Here is a 23858-nt window from a genome sequence, read left to right on the forward strand (position 1 = left end):
ACTGAAAATGTTCGTTTTGTAGAGCTCTAAAAGTGCTCCGAATATCACTTTTCTAAAAGTTAACCCTGAATTGCCACGTTCAAAACTGATTTTGAAGGTTTGCTCAGATGCTTTCTATAAATTTGGTCATAGAAGGCGTAGATTACGAGATAAAATTTGTCTTCGACAAAGTTGCTTGAATTGGCCAGCCCAACAACTTTTTAGAAGACATAAAAATTCCCAAAAATATTCCTGAAAAGTTAGATTTTCAAAATCACCCTAATCGTGAACCACCCTAATTTTAAACCAAACCAAAAGTTGCCTCTTTCCATTTGCAACAACTCTTCTGAAGACACCAAAGCTCCAAAACGTCACCATTTTTCGGAAAATCCATTTTCCACTTAATTTTGCGATCTGGACCACTGTGCATTGTATGGAAAGTTGTATGGGTGAACAAATGACACAAAATAGCTTCTTTTGTCAAAGGGAATGCCCTCACAAAGGTTGAGCCAAATAAAAAAAATACAAAAATATAAAAATGGTCGAAATCGATAGATTTCGTAGAACATTGCTATTTTGTAGAATCCAGTTTGAGGCTTGCGTAAATTATTTCAAACTAGTATTTTTTTTGTCTGTTTTCAATAATTGTAAGGATTAAAATATTGTGTTGTGCATGTTTTTTTATTTCCTAATGTTACAAAAATACGCAATTGTTGTAGTAAGCAAAAAGAGACACAAATAAATATATAAATAAGTTTATTTCAAGAGAAAAATGCATATCTAAACTGTATTAAAACAACACTGACTGTCAGAACATCCACAAACTAAACCGGGAAATAAAAATCCGTGTTTTAATAAATAATTTTCAAATCAGAAGATTTTTTTAAATTATGGCTAAAAAAATTTACCCAATTTAACAGTTAATAAAGACCAACCAAATCATTCACAAAGTGTCTGAATAACTATAGTTTATTAAATATTTAGATTGAAACTATTTTAAATCAATTTTAATCTTTTGGAATTAAACATCATAAACAAAAAAAGGAATGAAATTTTCAACAAAAAGTTAATGATATCTGTTCATAAACTTAAAAAAAATCAAACTTTCACCAACAATAAATTTATTCTGCTGGAATTTTGTTTTAAACAATGCTTGAAGCTCACTAGAGTTTAAAAGAAGTTTATTTGAGGTGAAAATCTGTTATGTTGTTTTCCTTATTGCAAATATAGGGGAAATATGCCCTTTCTAATCAAACACATATCTTCGTCATATGGAGAGTTTGATGCTCGATTAAAGCTCCAAAAATAGTATTTAGGTTATAAACTTACCAGCAACAGCACCGCTGCAAGTAAGCAGGCAAATTTATGCCATTTACTGATCAAAAAGTATGTAAATATTCAAACAGCTGTAACTTTTGAGTGAATTTTCTGATCAATTTGGTGTATTCGGCAAAGTTGTAGGTTGAGGACTTTTGAGAAAAAAAAGGTACACGTAAAAATTTGCAGATTTTTTTATCAACTTTTTTTTTCACTAAAACTCAATTTCCCAAAATATGTATTTTTTGATTTTCGAGATTTTTTGATATGTTTTAGGGGACACAAATCCGCAACTTTTGAGCCATAGAGAAACATGGATGGAACATGGAAACAGTGATTTTTTGGAAAAATCGAAGTTTCATGCAAAAACACGTTTGACATATTTTTTTAATGCAAAATTGAATTTGCAATCGATAAGTACTAAACAGATTTTTTGATAAAGGGCTCCGTTTTCAGATATAGCCACCGAAAATTTGATTTTAGCGAAACATTCGTGAAATTTTCCGATCATTTCGAAAATAATATTTTGATTTTTTTAAATAAAGACTAACATTTTAAAAGGGCCAAACATTGAATATTACGCCCATTTAAAATGTTAGTCTTGATTTAAAAAATTTCAAAATATTTTTTTCGAAAAGATCGATGTCATTAGAAAATGGTAAGTTGTTTTGGTGAGATTAAGAAAAAATCAATTTTCGTGTTTCTTTTTCTTAAAGCGGCTCTATCTCAGCAACCCGTGGTCCAATCTTCAATGACTCTTAGACAATTTTATAACAAATTTTCTGAACTTCGCAAAAAAAATATTTTTAGATTCGGTCTCTCATGGTTTCTATTTTTAAAAATTGAAAAACTGCAAATATTTCGCTAACATCAAACTTTCGGTGGCTATATTTTGAAAACGGAGCCCTTTATCGAAAAATCTGTAGAGTACTTTTCGATTGCAAATTCAATTTTGCATTAAAAAATTATGTCAAACTTGTTTTTGCATGAAACTTCGATTTTTTCCAAAAATCACTATTTTTTCAAAAATTCATAACTCGGCGGCAGATGTTTTGACCATGTTTCTCTATGGTTCAAAAGTTGCGGATTTTTAACCTCTAAAACATATCAAAAAATCTCGGAAATCGAAAAATACGTATTTTAGGAAATTGAGTTTTAGTGAAATTATAAAAGTTGATAAAAAATCTGCAATTTTTTTTCCGTGTACCTATTTTTTCCTCAAAAAGTCTTCAATAATATCTACAACTTTGCCGAAGACACCAAATTGATCAGAAAATTCACTCAAAAGTTACAACTGTTCGAATATTTACGTATACCATTTTTGTATGGACAGCAGCCAAAATTGTATGGAGACTTGTATGGGTGAACCAATCACACAAAATAGTTTATTTGGTCATAGGGAAGGCCTCCACAAAGTTTGAGCCAAATCAAAAAATACAAATAAAATCCATTTCTGGTTTTGGTAGAGAATTGCTCAAATGAAGAACAAAGGGTGGCTACCAATACCACCAGCAGCGACTGTTGGAGTAAGCCGGTGATGCCAGGAAATTTTCGATATAAATGCTACTTTTCGTGAGTGTTTGCTTAAAATTTCGTTCAGCACTTAGCAGACCCAAAAGAGCGCTGGAAGTAAAAAAAAAGCTGAAAATAGGAAAATGTGCGTGGCCCAATGCAGTCGACTGATTAGAATGCATTTGGGAAATAGTTTTTTAAATGCTTGTAAAAGGAATAGCATAACTTTGAATTATCACATTGTTATCCGAGCATTCGTTGGTGAAGGTTGTCTGAATCAACATGACTCGTCGCGTCCCGGCGCAAAACGCCGGCAATATTGCCCTACCTGCGGCTCAAGCAGGCAAAAAAGTGGGAATTTCCAAAAGGAAGGTTGAGGCCTCAACTGATGGCCAAAAACCGGGGATTTCCAAAAGGAAGGTGCTTTTGGAAGTGACATCGAACAGCAAAAAGACGAAAAAGAGCGACGGTACTGTACCGATGGATGAGGAGGAGGAGAACTCTTCGTCGCACGAGGAGCAGCTATTGAAGAACAACAAGTTTGCTGGACTGCCTGACGAGGACCAGGTAGCGGAAGCAAAGGAGAATGAAGTGAAACAGCGAAAGGAGAAACTGCCTCCTTTTTATGTGCGGCAATCAGCAGCAACGATCGACTTTCGAGCGGGGCTGGTTGAACTCATCAAGTCTGGGAAAGTCCTAGGCAACATTCGTCTGTGTCAGGACGGATTTAAGGTGCTGGTGCAATCCAGGCAGCACTATCAACTGGTCAAGGATTACTTGACCGAAAACGAGGCGGAGTACTTTACCCATGATGTCGTCATGGATAAGCCGTACAAAATCGTCGTCAGAGGTCTGTACGACATGCCAGTGGAGGAATTAGCTGCCGAGCTAAAAGTTTTGAAACTGGATGTGTTGGCCGTGCACAAAATGAGCCGACGCAACAAAGACATCAAGTACCGTGACCAGCTCTACCTGCTGCATTTGGCTAAGGGATCGACGACGCTTCCTGAGCTGAAGGCAATTCGAGCGGTTTTCAACATTATCGTGTCGTGGGAGCGATACCGACCAGTGCATCGTGACGTCACACAATGCTTCAACTGCCTGGGTTTCGGGCACGGAGGTAAGAACTGCCACCTGAAGCGTCGTTGCGCCAAATGTGGTACCGATGCGCACATCACATCCCAGTGCATCCAAGATTCGCTGGTGAAGTGCCTCAACTGCAACGGTGAGCACTCGTCAACCGACCGAAAGTGCCCCAAGAGAGCTGAGTTCGTGAAAATTCGGCAGCAAGCATCGACGAAGAATCAGCCTCAGCGTCGTAGAACTCCTCCAGCCCTGGTGGAGCAAAATTTTCCACCTCTTCAACCGCGACGCCAGGTCCCGAACTTGGCACCGTTGCCGTTGGATCCCAGGAAGAGAGCTGAGATGAATCATCCACGGCCGGGTTCCAGCCAGGAGCCGAGACCGCCACCACCGGGCTTCAGCCAGGAGCCAAGACCAACCCAAGAACCAGCAGTTGAGGAAAATGGTAATGATCTTTACACCTCAACCGAACTCCTCAATATTTTCAAACAGATGTCCGCTGCACTGCGTGGATGCAAAACCAAGACCCAGCAGATTGAAGTGCTGACCTCGTTCGTCATCCAGTATGGATCGTAGGTCCCTCAAGCTGCTGAATTGGAACGCTTGCTCCATTAGGAGGAAGAATTTAGAGCTGGTGGATTTTCTTCGCGAGAAGGAGATCGACGTAGCTGCCATCACGGAAACTCATCTGAAGCCCGGTGAAAAAGTTTATCTGCAAAACTACAAGATCGCGACGCAGCTCGATAGGACCACCTCTGGAGGAGGAGGTGTGCTTGTCGCTGTTCATCGTGATCTCAAGCCACGCCGGCTGCCACACTTCAAGCTGGACATCATCGAGGCCGTTGGGGTGGAAATTCCCACTTCGGTTGGCCCAGTACTCTTCATTGCTGCATACTGCCCACGTCAGGTGAATTCCAGAGATGGTTCAGCAGCAAAACTGAAGAGCGATATCCAGAAGCTGACACGGCGGAGCGCAAAGTACATCATCGCTGGTGACCTCAACGCGAAGCATGAAGTTTGGGGCAACAGCAGGAGGAATCGGAACGGAGTGATTCTGCACAACGATCTGCAAAACGGATACTACAACGTTGTGAGTCCGGATCGTCCAACGAGGGTGGCTCGGTCTGGGAATCACTCAATCATCGACTTCTTCATTACCAATATGGCTGAGAACGTGGCTCATCCTGAGGTGTTTGAAGAGTTGAGTTCTGATCACTATCCGGTGGTTGTGGAGGTTGGAGCTTCCGTTACTCCGCAGCGGCAACCAACCCGGAAAGATTACCACAACGTTGACTGGCAGCAGTTTCAGCAAGTGGTCGACAGCAACATCGACTATGATCAACACCCGGAAACTTCTGCTGATATTGATCGTTCGCTGGAGGTGATCCAGCAGGCTATCAACCAAGCAGAGGCTGCCAACGTTCGGGAGGTTCCTGTTAATTTTAAGGTAACTGATATTGACGTAGATACTAAACACTTGATTAGACTTAGGAATGTTTATAGGAGACAATATCAACGGACTGGGGACTATGACAAAAGATTTCAGTTAACAATTTGAACAAAATCATACAAGACCGACTTGACAATATCAGAAATCAAGAATTTTCAAAACATGTAAGCCAGCTTGGGAATTATTCAAAACCATTTTGGAAACTTTCAAAAGTTCTTAAAAACAAACCAAAGCCTATTCCTCCTCTTATTGTTGAGGATTCTCCTTTGATTACATCCGAGGAAAAGGCAAATGCACTTGGGCTTCATTTTGTTAGTTCACATAATCTTGGCGCTTCCATGACCAGCCGTAAAGAAACATCAGTTGCCAATAGTATTTCAACAATCAATGACTCTACCTTTGAATTTCCTGCAGATTCCCATGTTTCTGGTGAGGAAGTCAAAGTTGCAGTTAAACAAATGAAAAATATGAAAGCTCCTGGCTTTGATAACATTTTAATCTAGTGTTGAAAAAACAGAGTGATCAGTTCTTTCAACATCTAGCCAATATTTTCAATAAATGTTTGCAACTTGGTTACTTCCCCACCAATTGGAAGCTGGGCAAAGTCATACCAATTTTGAAGCCTCAAAAGATCCAACATCGCCAACAAGTTATCGTCCCATTAGTCTTTTGAGTAGTCTGTCCAAACTCTTTGAGAAGGTCATCTATTCAAGGCTTTTGGATTTTACCAACGATAATAATATAATTTTGAATGAGCAGTTTGGCTTCCGAAAGGGACATAATACTGCTCATCAGCTTACGAGAGTAACTAAAATCATCAAGCAGAACAAGCTTGAGTCTAAATCAACTGCTATGGCTTTGTTGGATGTTGAGAAGGCTTTTGACAATGTTTGGCATGATGGTTTGATACATAAACTGTATTTATACGGTTTTCCAATGTATCTTATCAAAATTATCCAGCACTATCTTTCGGAGAGATCGTTCAGGGTTTTTCTGAATGGGATTGCTTCTGGATTATTCAACATTGATGCTGGGGTTCCCCAAGGAAGTATTCTTGGCCCACTTCTGTACAATATTTTTACATCTGATTTGCCTACTCTTCCTGGTAATGGTGTGTTGTCACTTTTTGCTGATGACACTGCCGTTATTTATAAGGGTAAAATAACCAGATATTTAGTTGGCCGTCTTCAGAAGGGTCTTGACGTTCTTTCCGAATACTTTGGCGACTGGAAAATTCGCATAAATGCAGCCAAAACTCAAACCATCATTTTTCCACTTTCCAAATCGGCCCGATTTGTCCCAAAGGATGATGTTTTGATTAAAATGAATGATGTTTCAATACCCTGGTCAAAGGAAGTTGTCTATTTAGGTCTCATACTTGACTCGAAACTATTGTTTCGGCAGCATGTAGACAAAATATTGAACAAGTGCAGCATTCTCATCAGGTGTTTGTATCCTTTAATTAACAGAAAATCAAAGCTATCTTTGAAAAATAAGTTAGCAGTTTACAAACAAATAATTTACCCCGTTATTGAGTATGCAGTACCTGTTTGGGAGTGTTGCGCTAGAACTCATAAATTGAAGCTCCAGCGTGTCCAAAACAAGGTACTCAAAATGGTTTTGAATGTTCCTGGCTGGACAAGATCAAGTGAGGTTCATGAATTAGCAGAAGTTAAAATGTTGGATCAGAAGATTCAAGAAAAATGTTTGAAATTCAGGGAAAAATGTGCTATTTCTGAATACCCCTTGATTCAAGGATTGGTTTAGTTTATGGTAAGTTTAAGTTAGTTTTAGGTTAGGTTATGTTTTCTTAACATTTTTTTCCTCATTGTACCTAGTGTTACAAAAATGATAAATCATATACTTTTAAAGTTATAAAAATGAACAGTGTTTAAATCACGAAAAGCAAACTAAAGCTGAAGAGCCGCAGCTGACCACTTATTATGTAAACCAAATGTAATTATTATAAGAAAAATTCAATAAAGTATATTTAATTCCAAAAAAAACCAAAGCCTATTCCTCCTCTTATTGTTGAGGATTCTCGTTTGATTACATCCGAGGAAAAGGCAAATGCACTTGGGCTTCATTTTGTTAGTTCTCATAATCTTGGCGCTTCCATGACTAGCCGTAAAGAAACATCAGTTGCCAATAGTATTTCAACAATCAATGACTCTACCTTTGAATTTCCTGCAGATTCCCATGTTTCTGGTGAGGAAGTCAAAGTTGCAGTAAAACAAATGAAAAATATGAAAGCTCCTGGCTTTGATAACATTTTTAATCTGGTGTTGAAAAAACAGAGTGATCAGTTCTTTCAACATCTAGCCAATATTTTCAATAAATGTTTGCAACTTGGTTACTTCCCCACCAATTGGAAGCTGGGCAAAGTCATACCAATTTTGAAGCCTCAAAAGATCCAACATCGCCAACAAGTTATCGTCCCATTAGTCTTTTGAGTAGTCTGTCCAAACTCTTTGAGAAGGTCATCTATTCAAGGCTTTTGGATTTTACCAACGATAATAATATAATTTTGAATGAGCAGTTTGGCTTCCGAAAGGGGCATAATACTGCTCATCAGCTTACGAGAGTAACTAAAATCATCAAGCAGAACAAGCTTGAGTCTAAATCAACTGCTATGGCTTTGTTGGATGTTGAGAAGGCTTTTGACAATGTTTGGCATGATGGTTTGATTCATAAACTGTATTTGTACGGTTTTCCAATGTATCTTATCAAAATTATCCAGCACTATCTTTCGGAGAGATCGTTCAGGGTTTTTCTGAATGGGATTGCTTCTGGATTATTCAACATTGATGCTGGGGTTCCCCAAGGAAGTATTCTTGGCCCACTTCTGTACAATATTTTTACATCTGATTTGCCTACTCTTCCTGGTAATGGAGTGTTGTCACTTTTGCTGATGACACTGCCGTTATTTATAAGGGTAAAATAACCAGATATTTAGTTGGCCGTCTTCAGAAGGGTCTTGACGTTCTTTCCGAATACTTTGGCGACTGGAAAATTCGCATAAATGCAGCCAAAACTCAAACCATCATTTTTCCACTTTCCAAATCGGCCAGATTTGCCCCAAAGGATGATGTTTTGATTAAAATGAATGATGTTTCAATACCCTGGTCAAAGGAAGTTGTCTATTTAGGTCTCATACTTGACTCGAAACTATTGTTTCGGCAGCATGTAGATAAAATATTGAACAAGTGCAGCATTCTCATCAGGTGTTTGTATCCTTTAATTAACAGAAAATCAAAGCTATCTTTGAAAAATAAGCTAGCAGTTTACAAACAAATAATTTACCCCGTTATTGAGTATGCAGTACCTGTTTGGGAGTGTTGCGCTAGAACTCATAAATTGAAGCTCCAGCGTGTCCAAAACAAGGTACTCAAAATGGTTTTGAATGTTCCTGGCTGGACAAGATCAAGTGAGGTGCATGAATTAGCAGAAGTAAAAATGTTGGATCAGAAGATTCAAGAAAAATGTTTGAAATTCAGGGAAAAATGTGCTATATCTGAATACCCCTTGATTCAAGGATTGGTTTAGTTTATTGTAAGTTTAAGTTAGTTTTAGGTTAGGTTATGTTTTCTTAACAATTTTTTTTCCTCGTTGTACCTAGAGTTACAAAAATGATAAATCATATACTTTTAAAGTTATGAAAATGAACAGTGTTTAAATCACGAAAAGCAAACCAAAGCTGAAGAGCCACAGCTGACCACTTATTATGTAAACCAAATGTAATTATTATAAGAAAGATTCAATAAAGTATATTTAATTCAAAAAAAAAAAAAAACTTTGAATTAATGTGAAAATAAACAGAAATGGTCACAAAAAACTGCTCTACTCGTTGGTGTACTTGGTTTTACTAAATTTCAAGGAACACCTCAGATTATCCAGCATCATTCAAACACGACCGCTTATTAGGCTTAAAATGGGCATATTTCCCCTACTTGATTTGACAAAATAGCCGAATCTTCAATTATGAGCAGTGAAGAAGCTTATAAAATTGTAGATTATTATATTATTACCAAGCTAAGATATTTTAGAGGAAAACGATATACATATAGAACCTGCCAGATTAACTATGATTCTTTGTTTTTTTTTGACATTTTTGAAAATCTGCTTTCAACGGTTCCGTAATCCAAACGCTTTCAAACATTTCCGTGTCCGGGCTGTTAATATTTGGCCTTTTTCCCCCGGCCAAGTCCCTCAACCGTATCACGGCACGATGTTCCCGTGTTGGTGTTTGTGTAACGTTACTCTGTATACTCACCGGATGTACAGCTCCGGCAGCGGTGAAATGTCCCGTGCGTGGCAATCAACCGTGATGTAGCCGTCCCCGTTCAGGTAGTAGTTGAGATCAAACTTGGACTCTTGAACTGTGAAATCAATTATAGTGGGTGGGTATGGGATCGGAAGAGAGGGGTAGGAGAAAAAAACGAGATGCAGATTAGCAGAACGACCTACGGGAGGGAAATTTGGCACTTTGGAAGAAAAATGGGTTTAATGAGATCTCTGGAAATTACATTTCGCATGAAATTTCAAAAAAAAAATCTCAAAACCATCATGGGTGGATGGTAGGCTCGGTACTTACCGATAATTTTCAGCTTGGCCGACTTCCGGTCGATCGAGGCGAACGTTTGCACCATGCAGGCGTACTCGCCGGTGAAGTTCGCGAGCGGTTTGATGATGGCCATCGCCCGGTGCTTGTGTAACCGCTCCTGGGACACGACGTAGCTGGTGTCGACGCGGTTTTTGAACGATTGCTGAAACGAAGCAGAGAGGACAGAGGTTGGTCGTTTTTGAAGTTTTCGGGGAAAACTGTCCCATGTGAGTGTGTGCATGTGGGTAGTGATTTTCGGGACATGAACCAAATTGACATTCGCGAGAGTTGGTTGATGGAAAACCAATTACTTTCGCTCGAAAAGGCACGTTTTCGCAATAATGGTAATGACAGGCAATTAAATCTGCTTATGTGGAACAAATGAAACATTTTAAATCGAAACTGATTAGTGTTGACTACTTTGTATTAGAAAGACGGAAATGTTTGAAAATTAACATTTATCCAAAGTCTTCAAAGGTTGGATGAGCCAGAATTGTCCGTTAAGCACCCCTGCTTTGAACATTCCTCTTGCAAATAAAGTAGGTATTCAATTTAATTCAATTATTCATGACTCAATACCATGATCCGAAAGTCAAATCCCTTTGCATCGCTTTGTCCTAGCCATCCCCTTTTAATCTTCCCCTTAAAAATACCTTTTCTCCCCCTTCCCCAAGCAAGTCAATTAGGTTCAATTAGATCCGTGTGTGTGTTTATATTTGCCAAAAAAGGGGCAGGAGTTCCAGCAGCTACTTACGAATGGAAACGGATTTTTGGACGGTATCCACTGGTAGACCGGCTGCCCGTCCAGGAACCACTTGAGCACGAACCCCTTTTCCGACTCGTCCACCTCGTACTCGCAGTCCAGGATCAGCGGGTCCGGATTCTTGGAGCTCTTGTCCAGCAGGTACGTGGAGGGCACTTTGAGGCTGGTTATCTTCACCGCCGACACTGCAAACTCTGTGGAAAGATGGAAAAAAAGAAAAGGGTTAGCAAAAAAAACGGATGGATAAATTGTTTTCCTCAGACAACTTCCAGGAAACAAAAAGATGGGTTGAGAACCCCATCTGGGGCATGTTTGCATTTCTTTTCTATTTGCCGAGTCCTGTCAATCAAGCCCCCCTGTGAGGACGTGAGGACAGAAAACGGTCCCAAACGTGGCATTCAACCGTAGAATTTGGTGTCCTTATCGTGACGGGATCACATAAAACTTTCGATTAAACCAAAGAAAGAGGTGGAAATACGCAGCTGTCAGGAGAAATGAAGAAGGAGTTTTTTTTTGTACAGGTCACGCCACCAATCGGATTTAAATGATAGAGTTTTGCTGTCGTTTTTTTCCTCCTTAAAATTTTTAATCATGACTTCCGTTTGACTTGGGCACGACTAATGATTTTGTTCGTGTTCTGAGAAATACGTTTCGATTTATTGAATGAATCATCCTTTGGAATTTCGGTTATTACTGATGATACGACGGGTGAGAATCACGCGTGTAACGGCCAGATGTTGAATGTGTGAAAATTTCTCACATCATGTGTTTTCAAACTAACTGTTAGTCATTTTCCTCTGATTTGCTATTCAAATAAATGGTAATTTGTAAGTGACAGATAGCAATTCAGACAAAACCGACCCTTTGATTTCAACTGCTTTAGAAATAATTGTATGGTTCGTTTGGACTTTTGAAACAGTTTAGACTAATTCGACACACGGGGCACTATAATGAAGCACGCAGATTAAACAGATGAGACAAATGAAACAAATGATACAGGTCAGACAAAAAAAGCCGATATGACTTTTTGCCTTCCTCACCTTACTGAGGAAAGGCTATAAAATTGCTCGAAAAATGAACTTTTTCATTAGACCTCCTAGACCTAGACATTTATACATATCGACTCAGAATCACCAGCTGAGCAAATGTCTGTGTGTTTGGCTGTATTTAGACATGTGTACCGAACCAATGTCACCGGAATATCTTGTCACCGGCTGAGCCGATTTTGACCATATTGGCCTCATTCGATTCGGCTTGAGGTCCCTATTGAAATTTATAAGATTTAGTAAAGCACATCAAAAACTATGCCCAAAAAACTACTGCATATGAATTTAACAATTTGCAAAAAAGGGTGTTTTTTGCATGGAAACCTGCCATATCATATATTTTTAGAAAGTTTCTGAAATGATCTTTCTTAAGGAATAAGAATTTTCGATATCTGACTTACCCTTCTGAAATTACAAGCAGTTTAAAAAAATGCTCTGAATTTACATAACCTCAACATATTTCCCCATTTTGTATGTATTTGTATTTGTATGTACAATTTGTATTTGTATGTACAATAGGGTGGGTACGTTTTTCAAAAAGTTCTCGGATCAAATTTTAGTATGGTTCCCCTTGTAGGCCATGCCCATAGAGACTTTCATGCCAAATATCAGCTCAGTTGGTTGTAGCTTAAAAGAAGGTTTGCAATTAAATATTCCAGCCGTTTCTCACCCACGTGTTAGCTGTCTGACATATGGCGTCGCGGTGTTCATCAAGCTTTCATAGCATGCTAAGGGCAATTTGATGCTTTTTGAGGGAAAATCGTTGATTCCGGAGACATCGGATTGTTTGCCGATGCGCCAGGTCTAGGGACAACGAATCCATATGCTCTCTTCGGGAAAAGTGTTCTCCAGACCATTTCCCATAGGCCTGACCATACCAGAAGTTGGCGCGTGATTTTCCCAGACCTGTAGGAGCGTTTGAACAAAAAGTTCCAATTTCCCATACTAATTCCCAGGTAAACTTTAACCCTGATGCGCGCAGCCAGTTTACAATCAACTGAGCTGATATTTGGCATGAAAGTCTCTTTGGGCATGGCCTACAAGGGGAACCATACTAAAATTTGATCCGAGAACTTTTTGAAAAACGTACCCACGCTAATGTACAATCTTGACAAAAAGTCTTTAGGCAGTCTGTTTTTTTTTTACTCATCATTTATTTTTATTAGGACCTCTTTGGTGCTGCGATCACGTAAGGGGCGATCCATAAACCATGTGGACTTTAGGGGGGTTGGAATCACTCTATAAATGAGAGGAAGGCACCAACCACCTAAATTCGTTTTTAAGTTTCGTTTTTTTATTTGAATGAAAATTTGTCCAAGTATTCCCAGTTTCTAAAGTTGCCAATTGCATAGTTAGTTTTTTTTCCATTCAAGACTCCATACAATTTTGAGGGTTGTTCAAATGTTGGCCCCGGTCTAACGAAGAGGGTTAGGTTGTAGCTCAATCCAGGTGTAGGAGTCGTCTCGGTGGAGTCGCTGGTAGGCAGTTGGACTAACAATCCAAAGGTCGTCAGTTCGAGTCCCGGGGTGGATGGATGCATAGGTGTAAAAAGAGGTTTGCAATTGCTTCAACAATCAATCAAGCCTTCGGCCACCTAGTTTCGAGTAAGAATCTCGCAATCGAGAACGCCAAGGCAATGCTGTAGAGCGAATAATTTGAATGGCGGCCAAAATGGCTTCTTGGACTGCTGGTTGCTGAGATACAGTTAAAAAAAATTGAGAAAAATATCTTTATTTACTGTTACCCAATGCTATGCTGTGTATGGAAAAACTAATGATGCTAAATGGTTTTGATGGTGTGAGGAATGCATCGACAAAGTTTCATCATAATCAAAAAGGTACAAAATTAAAAAAATCGCGATTTTTTTAGTTCACATGTTCACATCTGCAGAATTCACAGAACCCGTTCTTGAGAAAGGATTTTTTGATGAACTTGGTGTCTTTTGCCAAGTTGTAGGCATGCGTAAAAACAATTCGGGGAAAAAAGTGGACTCTGAAAAAATGACTAATTTTCACAAAAATCAAATATATTTCTCAGTTGCAAAGTAACCGCCGACCTTACAAGTCGCATTATCAACGCCAGTCCGCAGTTTGTGTGCGCGTCGCCGCTTTTTTTAAATGTGCATCGTAGACTAAAACAGTGTGGTTCTGGATTTTTGTCAACTCCAAAACCAACCAAGCCCAAAGCATGTAAAAAAATTTCTCGCAGACCTTCAAGTAAACCAAGAAAACTTGCGAGCATTGCAATTATGCAATAGAAGAATAATAGCCGTGTTGCAGTTCGCCGACTCAGCAGTGGCCTCGTCCATCATCGACAAACCTCTGGTATATCAGGGTTGCAAAATCCCGATTTACCTGGACAACAACGCTACGGAAGTTCGTGTGCTTGACCTACCTCTAGGCATAAGCAATAACGACGTAGTAAAAGTGATGAGTAAATACGGCGAAATTTTGACCATCGCCAACGACCGCTGGATTAACTTCTTCCCAGGAATCCCAAATGGAGTTCGGACCCTGCGGATGTTGCTGAAACAGCCAACGCCGAAATCAATCACTGTAAACAATGCTGTTGCAACAGTGACAATTATAGGCAAAAAATCACTTTGCAAACTCAAAGCAAAGAACAAAACATGTGCGGATTCAACTAAAAAGGTGAACCAATAAAGCAGTACGCCACCGATTGAACCTGAGCCAAGTAGCAGCAGCAGCAGTAAAAGCAACAACAGTAAATCAGACCAACATCCAATCCAAACAAGTCAAATTGACGAAGAAGACAACGATGGATTTGAGACCGTGCTTTCTAAGCACACTCGCAAAACCCGGAAGCGCTTACAAGCATATTTGGACGCGGATGACGAATTGACAACAAAACGAAGAGAGATGGCTGAAGAAGAAACAACAGATGAAGAAGACGAAGATGTCATAAAAGCAAAATATTATAGGAATAAGTGTTATGAGATAACTGAACTTGATAATTTAAGATCAAAATTTTCCGCTAAATATTTGAAACATAAACAGAAATATTTAGAAAAAAAGGCATGGTAACAATTATTGAAATATAGCCAGACAAGTAATTTAAAACTCTGTAACCTTTCCTCTTCCACTATCCACCTTGAAGATCCACCAATGCACAATAGGGTGCCTAGAATACGGGACTTTTTCTCAAAACCTCGCTCCTCAAGCTGAATATTGATCTTTGAGCTATTTTAGGACTCTCGGTTAACATTTACCCATTGATACTCGGGGGTGAAGTTTGTATGGGAAAAATCGAAAAAATGTATGGAAAACCCAATTTTCTTACAATTTGGTCTACACGGTGCGCTACTTACATCCAAATATTCTCAAAAGTGAGATTCTCATTGAAAATTTAATGCTCTACAACTTTGTAGAACATACCAAAGCTGTAAAATTTAATCCTGAAAAGTTATTAGCGATTTAAAAAAGTCATTTTTGTATGAACAACATTTTTTTCACCAGCTTTAGGTTCGGGTATCAATGGGTTAATCTCAACCAATTTCGCTCAAAATTTGCACAGATGCTTAAAATAACCCAAAAAACCGTTTTCCGCTTGTGGAGCAGGGGGTCATTTTTTCTGGGCACCCTAATGCACAATGGTGTAAAGTCTCTATAATAAAACAAAAAAAAAATAATATATTTCTCTAAAACATAATTTCTCTAAAGTTCTAAAATGTCTGAATTTGAATCCTAAAAATTAACTATTTTTTATCGTTGTTTTTTCAAGGATTCCAAAAATTATGATTTATTTCACTCTTTTATGTATTGTTTGCTTTCATTGCTAGGGCCCGCAACGGGTCTCAAAAATGGTTCAATTTAATTTTTTTCAATATTTTATCATCACCATTTTGGCAGAAATTTAATAACTTTAAATTACTTTATATTTAAGGTCGACAATAAAAAAGACAACGAAAAACAGAAGTTTTTTTTAAAGGTCCAATAAACCAAATTTCCAGTTTTTGCTTTTCGGGTGTTTTTGAAACCACCTTGATTCAGGGGTATTAAAAAACACCCAAAAAACAAAAACTGAAAATTTAGTTTATTGGACCTTTTCAAAAAAAAAAAAAAACTCCAGAATTTCAGAAGTAGCAAAACATGCAATATAATAATTTAATTTTCGTTAGGGTTCATCATGAAAACAATTTTTGCGTTGTTTTTACATTGTGTGTTTTGATTTTAATTTAATTTATTACTTTTTGCATTCAATTTAAAAAAAAGTAATTAGTCCGGGTACTTAGCCGAATTGTTAAGCGATCTGCCTTTAAAGTAGACAATCAAGGATCGAATCCCGCCCGGTCACCCCGCCACTGATTTTTCGGTGGCAACTTGAACCCCCTGCTCCCTCTGGGAGCAACAGATACACACACGGTAATTAATTACCACACACACACATTCCACTCCCCCCACTACAACAACTAGCGGTGGGTGAGTGGGGAATGGACGGGAAGATGACCAACTAACCACACCGCAACGCGTGAAGGAAGGAAGGAAGACTCTTCCAACAAGACCCCCAGGAGATCATCAACATCCATCAAGACGAAGAACAATAGATCTCGGATCTACAGTATGTAAAAAAAGTATTTACACCCCTTGGGCACTAAGCACATTTTGTGATGAATCATGTAACAATTTAAAGTTTGACAGAAACCTAGTACTACGTTTTGTTCAGAAACTCATGCCGAACATTTTGCTACAAGAAGCTCATGAAAAGATGTTTTCTATAAAAAGTTATATAACAATAACTTTTACAAAAATAAAAAATGTGCAAAAAATGTTTGTACACCTTTCGAAAAATTAACATAAATAATGTTATTTGTTGACAAATCACCATGAATCCAGTCTCCCAACTCGAAATAGGCATCCTTGACTGATTAAAAAAAATAACTTGGATTGAATATAAAGTTTACTAACTACTTAGTATAAAAGTTTATATAACTCTGGAAATTCTATATAAAACTTATCTAAACTTAATTTTGCAAACTTTCAACTTAACTAAATGTCAATATATTACCATAAAATTGCTATTTAAACATTCTGGAGTGGGTATAACACCGTTTTGGGGGTCTTTGTATCGATAGAATAGATTAAGGTACATCTAGGTTTTCTTTAAAACCTACGTTTTTAAATACCTAGGTAAAAACGTTGTTATGGTTTCGTTTGAGCAACCTGCCAAAAATGTATGGAATTTCGTAATTTTTGTTCTCGTGGATCAAACTTACTTTTTGCCCAGGTATTTAACACCGTGGGTTTTAAAGAAAACCTGGAAGTATGGGTATCAAAAGAACGGAAATCTTATGCCCTTTCCGAAGCCACATAGGTTGACTTGTGAATCGTGGACCGGTTCGGATGCCGGCGGATTTTCCGACGACGTAATTCCGGGTTGGTACGAAATTCCAACGAAAAATCTATTCTATCGATACAAAGACCCCCAAAACGGTGTTATTCCTACTCCAAAATGTTTATTTAGCAATTCGATGATAATATATTGACATTTAGTTAAATTGAAAGTTTGCAAAATTAAGTTTAGATAAGTTTTATATAGAATTTCCAGAGTTATATAAACTTTTATACTAAGTAGTTAGTAAACTTTATATTCAATCCAAATTATTTTTTTTAATCAGTCAAGGAAGTTAATTTTTCGAAAGGTGTACAAACATTTTTTGCACCTTTTTTTATTTTTGTAATAGTTATTGTTATATAACTTTTTATAGAAATCATCTTTTCATGAGCTTTTTGTAGCAAAATGTTTGGCATGAGTTTCTGAACAAAACGTAGTACTAGGTTCCTGTCAAACTTTAAATTGTTACATGATTCATCACAAAATGTGCATAGTGCCCAAGGGGTGTAAATACTTTTTTTACATACTGTATAAATAGACACACGGCTCCGTGATGGCAAGGCCGATTGAACCAGTTAGGGTATAGGTTAAGATAGAGGACAAAGAAAAAAAAATAAAAAAAATTGAACGTATTGATTGTGTTGTTTCAAATGTATTTGAAGTATGTTTGGTGTGTCAAGATATAATTTAAAGGATCAAGTATGCGATTGAAAATAATTACATCTAAATATACAGCAATTCCCCACGAAAACAGCATGATTCGAAAAAAAGTACTCCGTTCGGGCTCAAAATATTTCAGGGGGTTCCTTAGCCGAAATAATTACACCCATTTTTTTTCGTTTGACCATAAGGGTGACCTACACCGTGTTAGGGTGGTCCAAAAATGGAAATTTTCGATTTTTTTTTTCAAAAAATCATTTTTCCGCGCCATTTCATCCGATTTTAGCTGTTTTAGGTGCAGAAGAAAGGTAATTAGTTTGGCTATTTGTGAAAAATAGTAAGAAGTTCCAAAAATTTAGCTTAACATTTGAAAAGGTCATATGAAAACTTAAAATGCTGTTTCGAAGGTTTCGGGACACTGAGATACGATTTTTTGAAAATAAAAACTGGGTTTTTCGACGCGCCACGCGCAGAAATGAGAAAAAAGACGAAAATGGGGAAAAATCGACTTTTTTCACAAAAATTTAGATAACTTGAAAATTTCAGCGTTGACCGATACATCTTAGGGTACCAAAATTTTTGCAATTGAAATACGCAACTTTTTTTCGAATCATGCTGTTTTCGAGGCATACAGAGAGTCATTCTAAGACAATAAAGTTAATTCTGAAGACAATTTCGTTGTCCCACCAATAATCCTGAACAGACCCCTGGATTTTCCAGCACTTCCAGTCGTCGATTTACGGCATCCAATCTCTTGCCCCAAAATGAAATTCTTCAATCCCAAAACCCAACCCAAATTCAATCCTAATTTGGTGTGCGTTCGTTTGACCACGTGTGACGTCCGGGCATGTTGGTAAGGTACGTCTGTTTTGAATAGTACAATATTATTCCGTTTCTTGCCAGGAAGATGTCCACCCGTGCCTTTTTGCCACCCAATATCTCTTCCGATTTCTCGCTGTCAGCTTTTGAATAACTCGAATGCCATCACTTCTTCGCAGCGGCTCTCCATCCAGTTCCAGTTTCCTAATCTAATCTAATCTAATCAGACCCTAGCGCAGCCAATCTTTCGAAGGGATCCTGGAGAGTGCCTTAGGTTAGATGACGCCTAGCACTCTTCTTGTCATTTATTAACATTTGTAGTGCGCCATTGCATCGAAATGCATTGCAACATCACAAGCGTTAAAGCGGCCAGGCCTACTGCGTAAAGCCGTATCGCAGAGATGACTCGTAATTGGGTTGAGTTTGAGCACTGAGTGTTCGAACAACAACACAATTCTGAATCGACAGGGGAGGAAGAAGCGTGGGGACACACCACCATACGCTCCGAGATTTTGGTAGTATTCGTTGGGAGCACCACGCTAAGAAGGTTTGGTACTCCGGGACCCTCTGGGATGGGACATTGTATTTCCACGAATGCCCTGGACACTATTTGCCGTGGTTATAGCGCCACAACTCGCTCTCTCTCCATCCAGTTCCAGTTTCCGGCGAAGAAGTCGAAATATGTGCGAATTTCATGGAGGGGAAATCCACCCGGAAAAGCGGAACCAATCCTTGGCACACAAGACGACAAAGTCGGAATTTTCCTCCTTCCCTCCTTCCCCTTAGTGCAAAATACACATTCCGAATTGGCAAATATTTCCCAGCGCCACACTGCAGAGAGCGATATCAGATATCAAATTTTCTTCCGAGACTTTCCTCGCCGTTTGACTCTGTGCTGCCGGCCTGCCTGGGGTGCTCGTCGTTTCGGGCCAGACAGAGGAATCTGGTGTGCTGCCCGCCCATATTGGGCCGGGAGGCAGAGATCTGATATCAAAGGATATGGCCTCAATGCTTCATACGGAATGGCCTTCGACCAGGACACGAACACACAGAGGAAAAACCTCGAAACGAAAAGATTTGGCTGAAATCATTTGCCTGCTGGGACTGGGGATGTACGAGTCAACGATTATTATTTCCGCTTTTGCTCCCAGCTGCTCTCAGGAGCATCATGCGGCTTTGGACTTGGGACTAGCTCAACTGGAAAATTTTGACCCGGCAATTAGGCAATTGCTGTGTCTGCTGTGAGTTTTCATGATTTAAGCGGAAATTGCTTCTCGTGATGCGATTTCGTTGAAATTTGAGCTGGCTTGGGGAATGCTGAAATTTGATTTGAATGGTAAGTTTGATGGGAATAAATTTCTAGCAGATTACTGATGCTTGAAACAAACCATTTCTGGTCAAAAAATCAAATTAGGGTCAAGAATTCGGTTTAAATATATCTCTAATAATTTTGATATGAGAATTCAGCATAAAGGTATTGGCTTGGAGTTTTAAACAGATCATTCATGCAAATTGATCTCAATATTGATAAAAACAAAAAAAGTTCGTTTAGAAAACGCTGAGCATTTTTTCAATCTTTCATCAAGGGAACATTTTGTTCAAATATCTTAATGCAGTTTATAACGACTGCACTCAATTTTTTTAATGGAGATTTGAAAAAAATACATAAAAATTTCAGCGGCTAAGAAAAAGCCAAAGTGATTTTTCAATCCAAAGTACTTAACATTTTTGTTATAAAATGTACCGCTCTCAAGCCACTTTTGGATATATATTTTCGATTTCTTTTCGTTGTTTTGATTTAAAAAATGCAACCCTAATTTTCTTTTTAATTTGAAAAAATCCCGCAAATTTTTGTCTGAGATTTTGAAAATTGGATAATTAGTTTCTGAGATACAGCTTCACAAAGAATTCTAGTCAATGAAAATGAGTTTTTTCTAAGTATCACCTAATTAGGCTGTAATTTTAGCTGACGATATCTCCTAAACTACTGGTTCGATTTTCAACACTGAAAAATGTATTTTTTTTTATTTTTTCAATAAAACATAATTCCAACATTGTAAAATTCAGACCATAATTTACAATTTTGAAACTATTTATTTATTTAAAAGAACAATGAATTTTGCCATAGTTTCATTTTTTAACATGGAAAATCAAACCAATAACTCTTTGTGAGCAACCTCAAGTCAGAATCCTAATGTTCTATTTGCATAGTCTCATCTGATCCAAAATATGTAAACATTTCCGAAAACTTTAACCTCAAAGTAACTTCAATTCCAAAACGGTGCACTTTATCAAAAATGAGTATCGTGTTGGCAGCAGTGATTTTCGAGGTGTTCTTTTTGTGCTGTATTCGTGATCGTGTTCAGAGTGCATAATTGGGAAAGGAGCGCGTGGTCGTAACAAATATTCGGAGTGGAAAGTGTTTTTTTCTGTGTGTGCCTGATTTTTTGTCGTGGATTGTGTGCTGCGACGAGGCCACGCGCTTGCCTTACTGTAACATTTGCGTCTTGAGCGACATTTTCGTTGAGTTACTGTGCGTTGAGTTTTATGTGCTTGTGTAATCTTGATTAATTGTTTTGTGATTTTCAAAGCCCTTTCTATATCAACGTTGATCGGAAGGCACGGCGTCGGGTAACTTGTGTATACATTTTTCAAATAAGGTTTTTTTACGGTGAAAAAGCCATTTCTATATAATGATCGAAAGACGCGCTGACATTTTGGATCGTCGAGACAATAGTGGAGCAAAATAACTGTGTGTGAGTGATTTTGTGTGTTAACCAGAAAGACCTTCCCAAAACATCGTTGCTCGGAAGGCTCGCCGACGTAGCTCGGTAGGCATAGAAAAGCCAATACCTTATCCTACTAACCAAAAAAATAAAAATAATCGCGTGATGCTTGAAGGAGATGCTGTGGATTCAACGGTCTCATGCAGGTATATAGCGAAAAGCTGTATGCTTGATGAGTCTGCAACTTCAACTATCGGACTAACATTCCTCCCTTTCGTTGAACTGCAGGCTTCTTGGGAGGGCGCCGCTATTGACTAATAAAGTAGGGATCTTCAGAGGCTAAACAGTGAACGGATGGTTGGCTCCCACTGATCATTTTTGATTCATTGTTTAACTTCAGCTGATCTGTCATTAACGGAGTAGCAGCTCATTGGCAGTCAACCATGTTCATGCTCATGCTCAAACGGTGACCTTATCAAAAATTCGGTTAAGCACTATTTGATGGCAAATTTTATTTTCCTTAAAAAAAAGAGCCTATTTTGTCCGCATATTCGATATTTCACAACAAATCATATCTCTGAATCCAGGTTTTGCACCGTAAAGTTCAATGATGGTGCAAAATCTGATGCTTAAATAGTACTTAATGCAACAAGTTGCGCAAACAATATTTTTTCAGCACGAGTCGTACATAAATGGATCCAACGAGGTCTACCGTTTTCAAGTTCAAATTTTGCAACGAGTTGCTTACAACATTTTTTGCAATTTCGAAAAACATGTTTTGAATAGAATTTTATGTCAAACATTCTTGTGTTAAGTAAATTCATCGTTCAAAACAAAACTATATTGAAAAATATTACTTTTTGAAACAAGTGTTGAAAAGTTCAACTTTTCAGCACCTATTTTGGTGCTGATAAGCAGAGCTTTGCAGCACTGGTTTTAAAAGGTATTGATTTTTAAATACGTATTTTTGGTAGATCATTTTCTAAAAAAGCAAAAAAAAATCGATGGATTATTTTCAAGGAAAAGATTTTTATGATGTTAAAACCGCTTTTTTGCATAAATTAATGTTATTACAGTCATTTTTCAGATTCGGAACAGTTTACAGATCGCCCAACGTTCAAAAAACAATAGGAAATCGATAATTGAACATAACGATTTGCCTTAACCTTCATGAGAAAGCTTTTCTAGTGATCTTTCGATTGATGTATTGACCGATTGTAAATTTTTACGTTTTATATAAATTTTGAAAGAAAAACATTGATCCACTAAATCCACTAATTCACTTTTTTCTTACAGATGTAAACAACTTTAGTTCTCTCCAGGAGAACATTTTTTTTACAAAATAATGACTTCACACACTGAAACCATCGACACTCAAGCTTAATTATGTTTTATGAATGGCCTGATAACTTTTTTTGTGAAAATATCAGTTAAATTCAGGCGTTTCACAATTGTGGAAGGAACAATAACATCCCCAATCATGTACTTTTACTAGCGAAATAGCAGAGCATTTCTCTACTAAAACCGGAAATGGTTTTTATGTGTATTTTTTTATTTGGCTCAAACTTTGTGGGGGCCTTCCCTATGACCAAATATGCTATTTTGTGTCATTGGTTCACCCATACAAGTCTCCTTACAATTTTGGCTGCTGTTCATACAAAAATGGTATGTAAATATTCAAACAGCTGTAACTTTTGAGTGAATTTTCTGATCAATTTGGTGTCTTCGGCAAAGTTGTAGGTATTGTTGAGGACTTTTGAGGAAAAAATAGGTACACGAAAAAAAAATTGCAGATTTTTTTATTAAATTTTTTTTTTCTTTCACTAGAACTCAATTTCCCAAAATACGTATTTTTTGATTTTCGAGATTTTTTGATATGTTTTAGGGGACAAAAATCCGCAACTTTTGAGCCATAGAGAAACATGGTCAAAAAATCTGCCGCCGAGTTATGAATTTTTGAAAAAATAGGGATTTTTGGGAAAAATTGAAGTTTCATGCAAAAACAAGTTTGACATTATTTTATAATGCAAAATTGAATTTGCAATCGAAAAGTACTTTGCAGATTTTTTGATAAAGGGCTTCGTTTTCAAGATATAGCCACCAAAAGTTTGATTTTAGAGAAATATTTGCAGTTTTTAAATTTTTAAAAATGGTGACCATGAGTGACCATTTCTAAAAAAATTTTTTGAAAGGTTCAGAAAATTTGCTATAAAATTGTCTAAGAGAAATTGAAGATTGGACCTCTGGATGCTGAGATACAGCGGCTTAAAGGAAAAGAAACACGAAAATTTAAGTTTTCTGAATCTCACCAAAACAGCCCACCATTTTCTAATGACTCTAATGAAATATCTCAGCAATTAATGGTCCGATTTTCAATGTTAATACATAAAACATTCGTGAAATTTTCAGATCATTTCAAAAAAAATATTTTGAAAATTTTTAAATCAAGACTAACATTTTAAAAGGGCAAAACATTAAATATTACGCCTAAAGGTCCTAAAAATAGTAGGGTCACCAGAAAAAATGCATTTTTTTGCTATTGACAAAA

General features: G+C 37.7%; 1 protein-coding gene across 5 annotated transcripts in view; it reads right to left on the bottom strand.

Annotated features, from left to right (window-relative positions):
- Positions 1 to 23858, bottom strand: part of LOC6051898 — a 265226-nt gene that overhangs the window by 68413 nt on the left and 172955 nt on the right. For all 5 annotated transcript variants that reach the window (XM_038251874.1, XM_038251878.1, XM_038251877.1 and 2 more), the window contains 3 exons: positions 10699 to 10901; positions 9936 to 10107; positions 9615 to 9720 (listed from right to left, as the gene is read on the bottom strand). In XM_038251874.1, coding sequence (XP_038107802.1) covers positions 9615 to 9720; positions 9936 to 10107; positions 10699 to 10901 — 481 coding nt within the window. The remainder of the gene's footprint in view (positions 1 to 9614; positions 9721 to 9935; positions 10108 to 10698; positions 10902 to 23858) is intronic.

Source organism: Culex quinquefasciatus, chromosome 2, assembly GCF_015732765.1.
Source record: "Culex quinquefasciatus strain JHB chromosome 2, VPISU_Cqui_1.0_pri_paternal, whole genome shotgun sequence".
In the NCBI taxonomy this organism is placed as follows: Eukaryota; Metazoa; Arthropoda; class Insecta; order Diptera; family Culicidae; genus Culex; species Culex quinquefasciatus.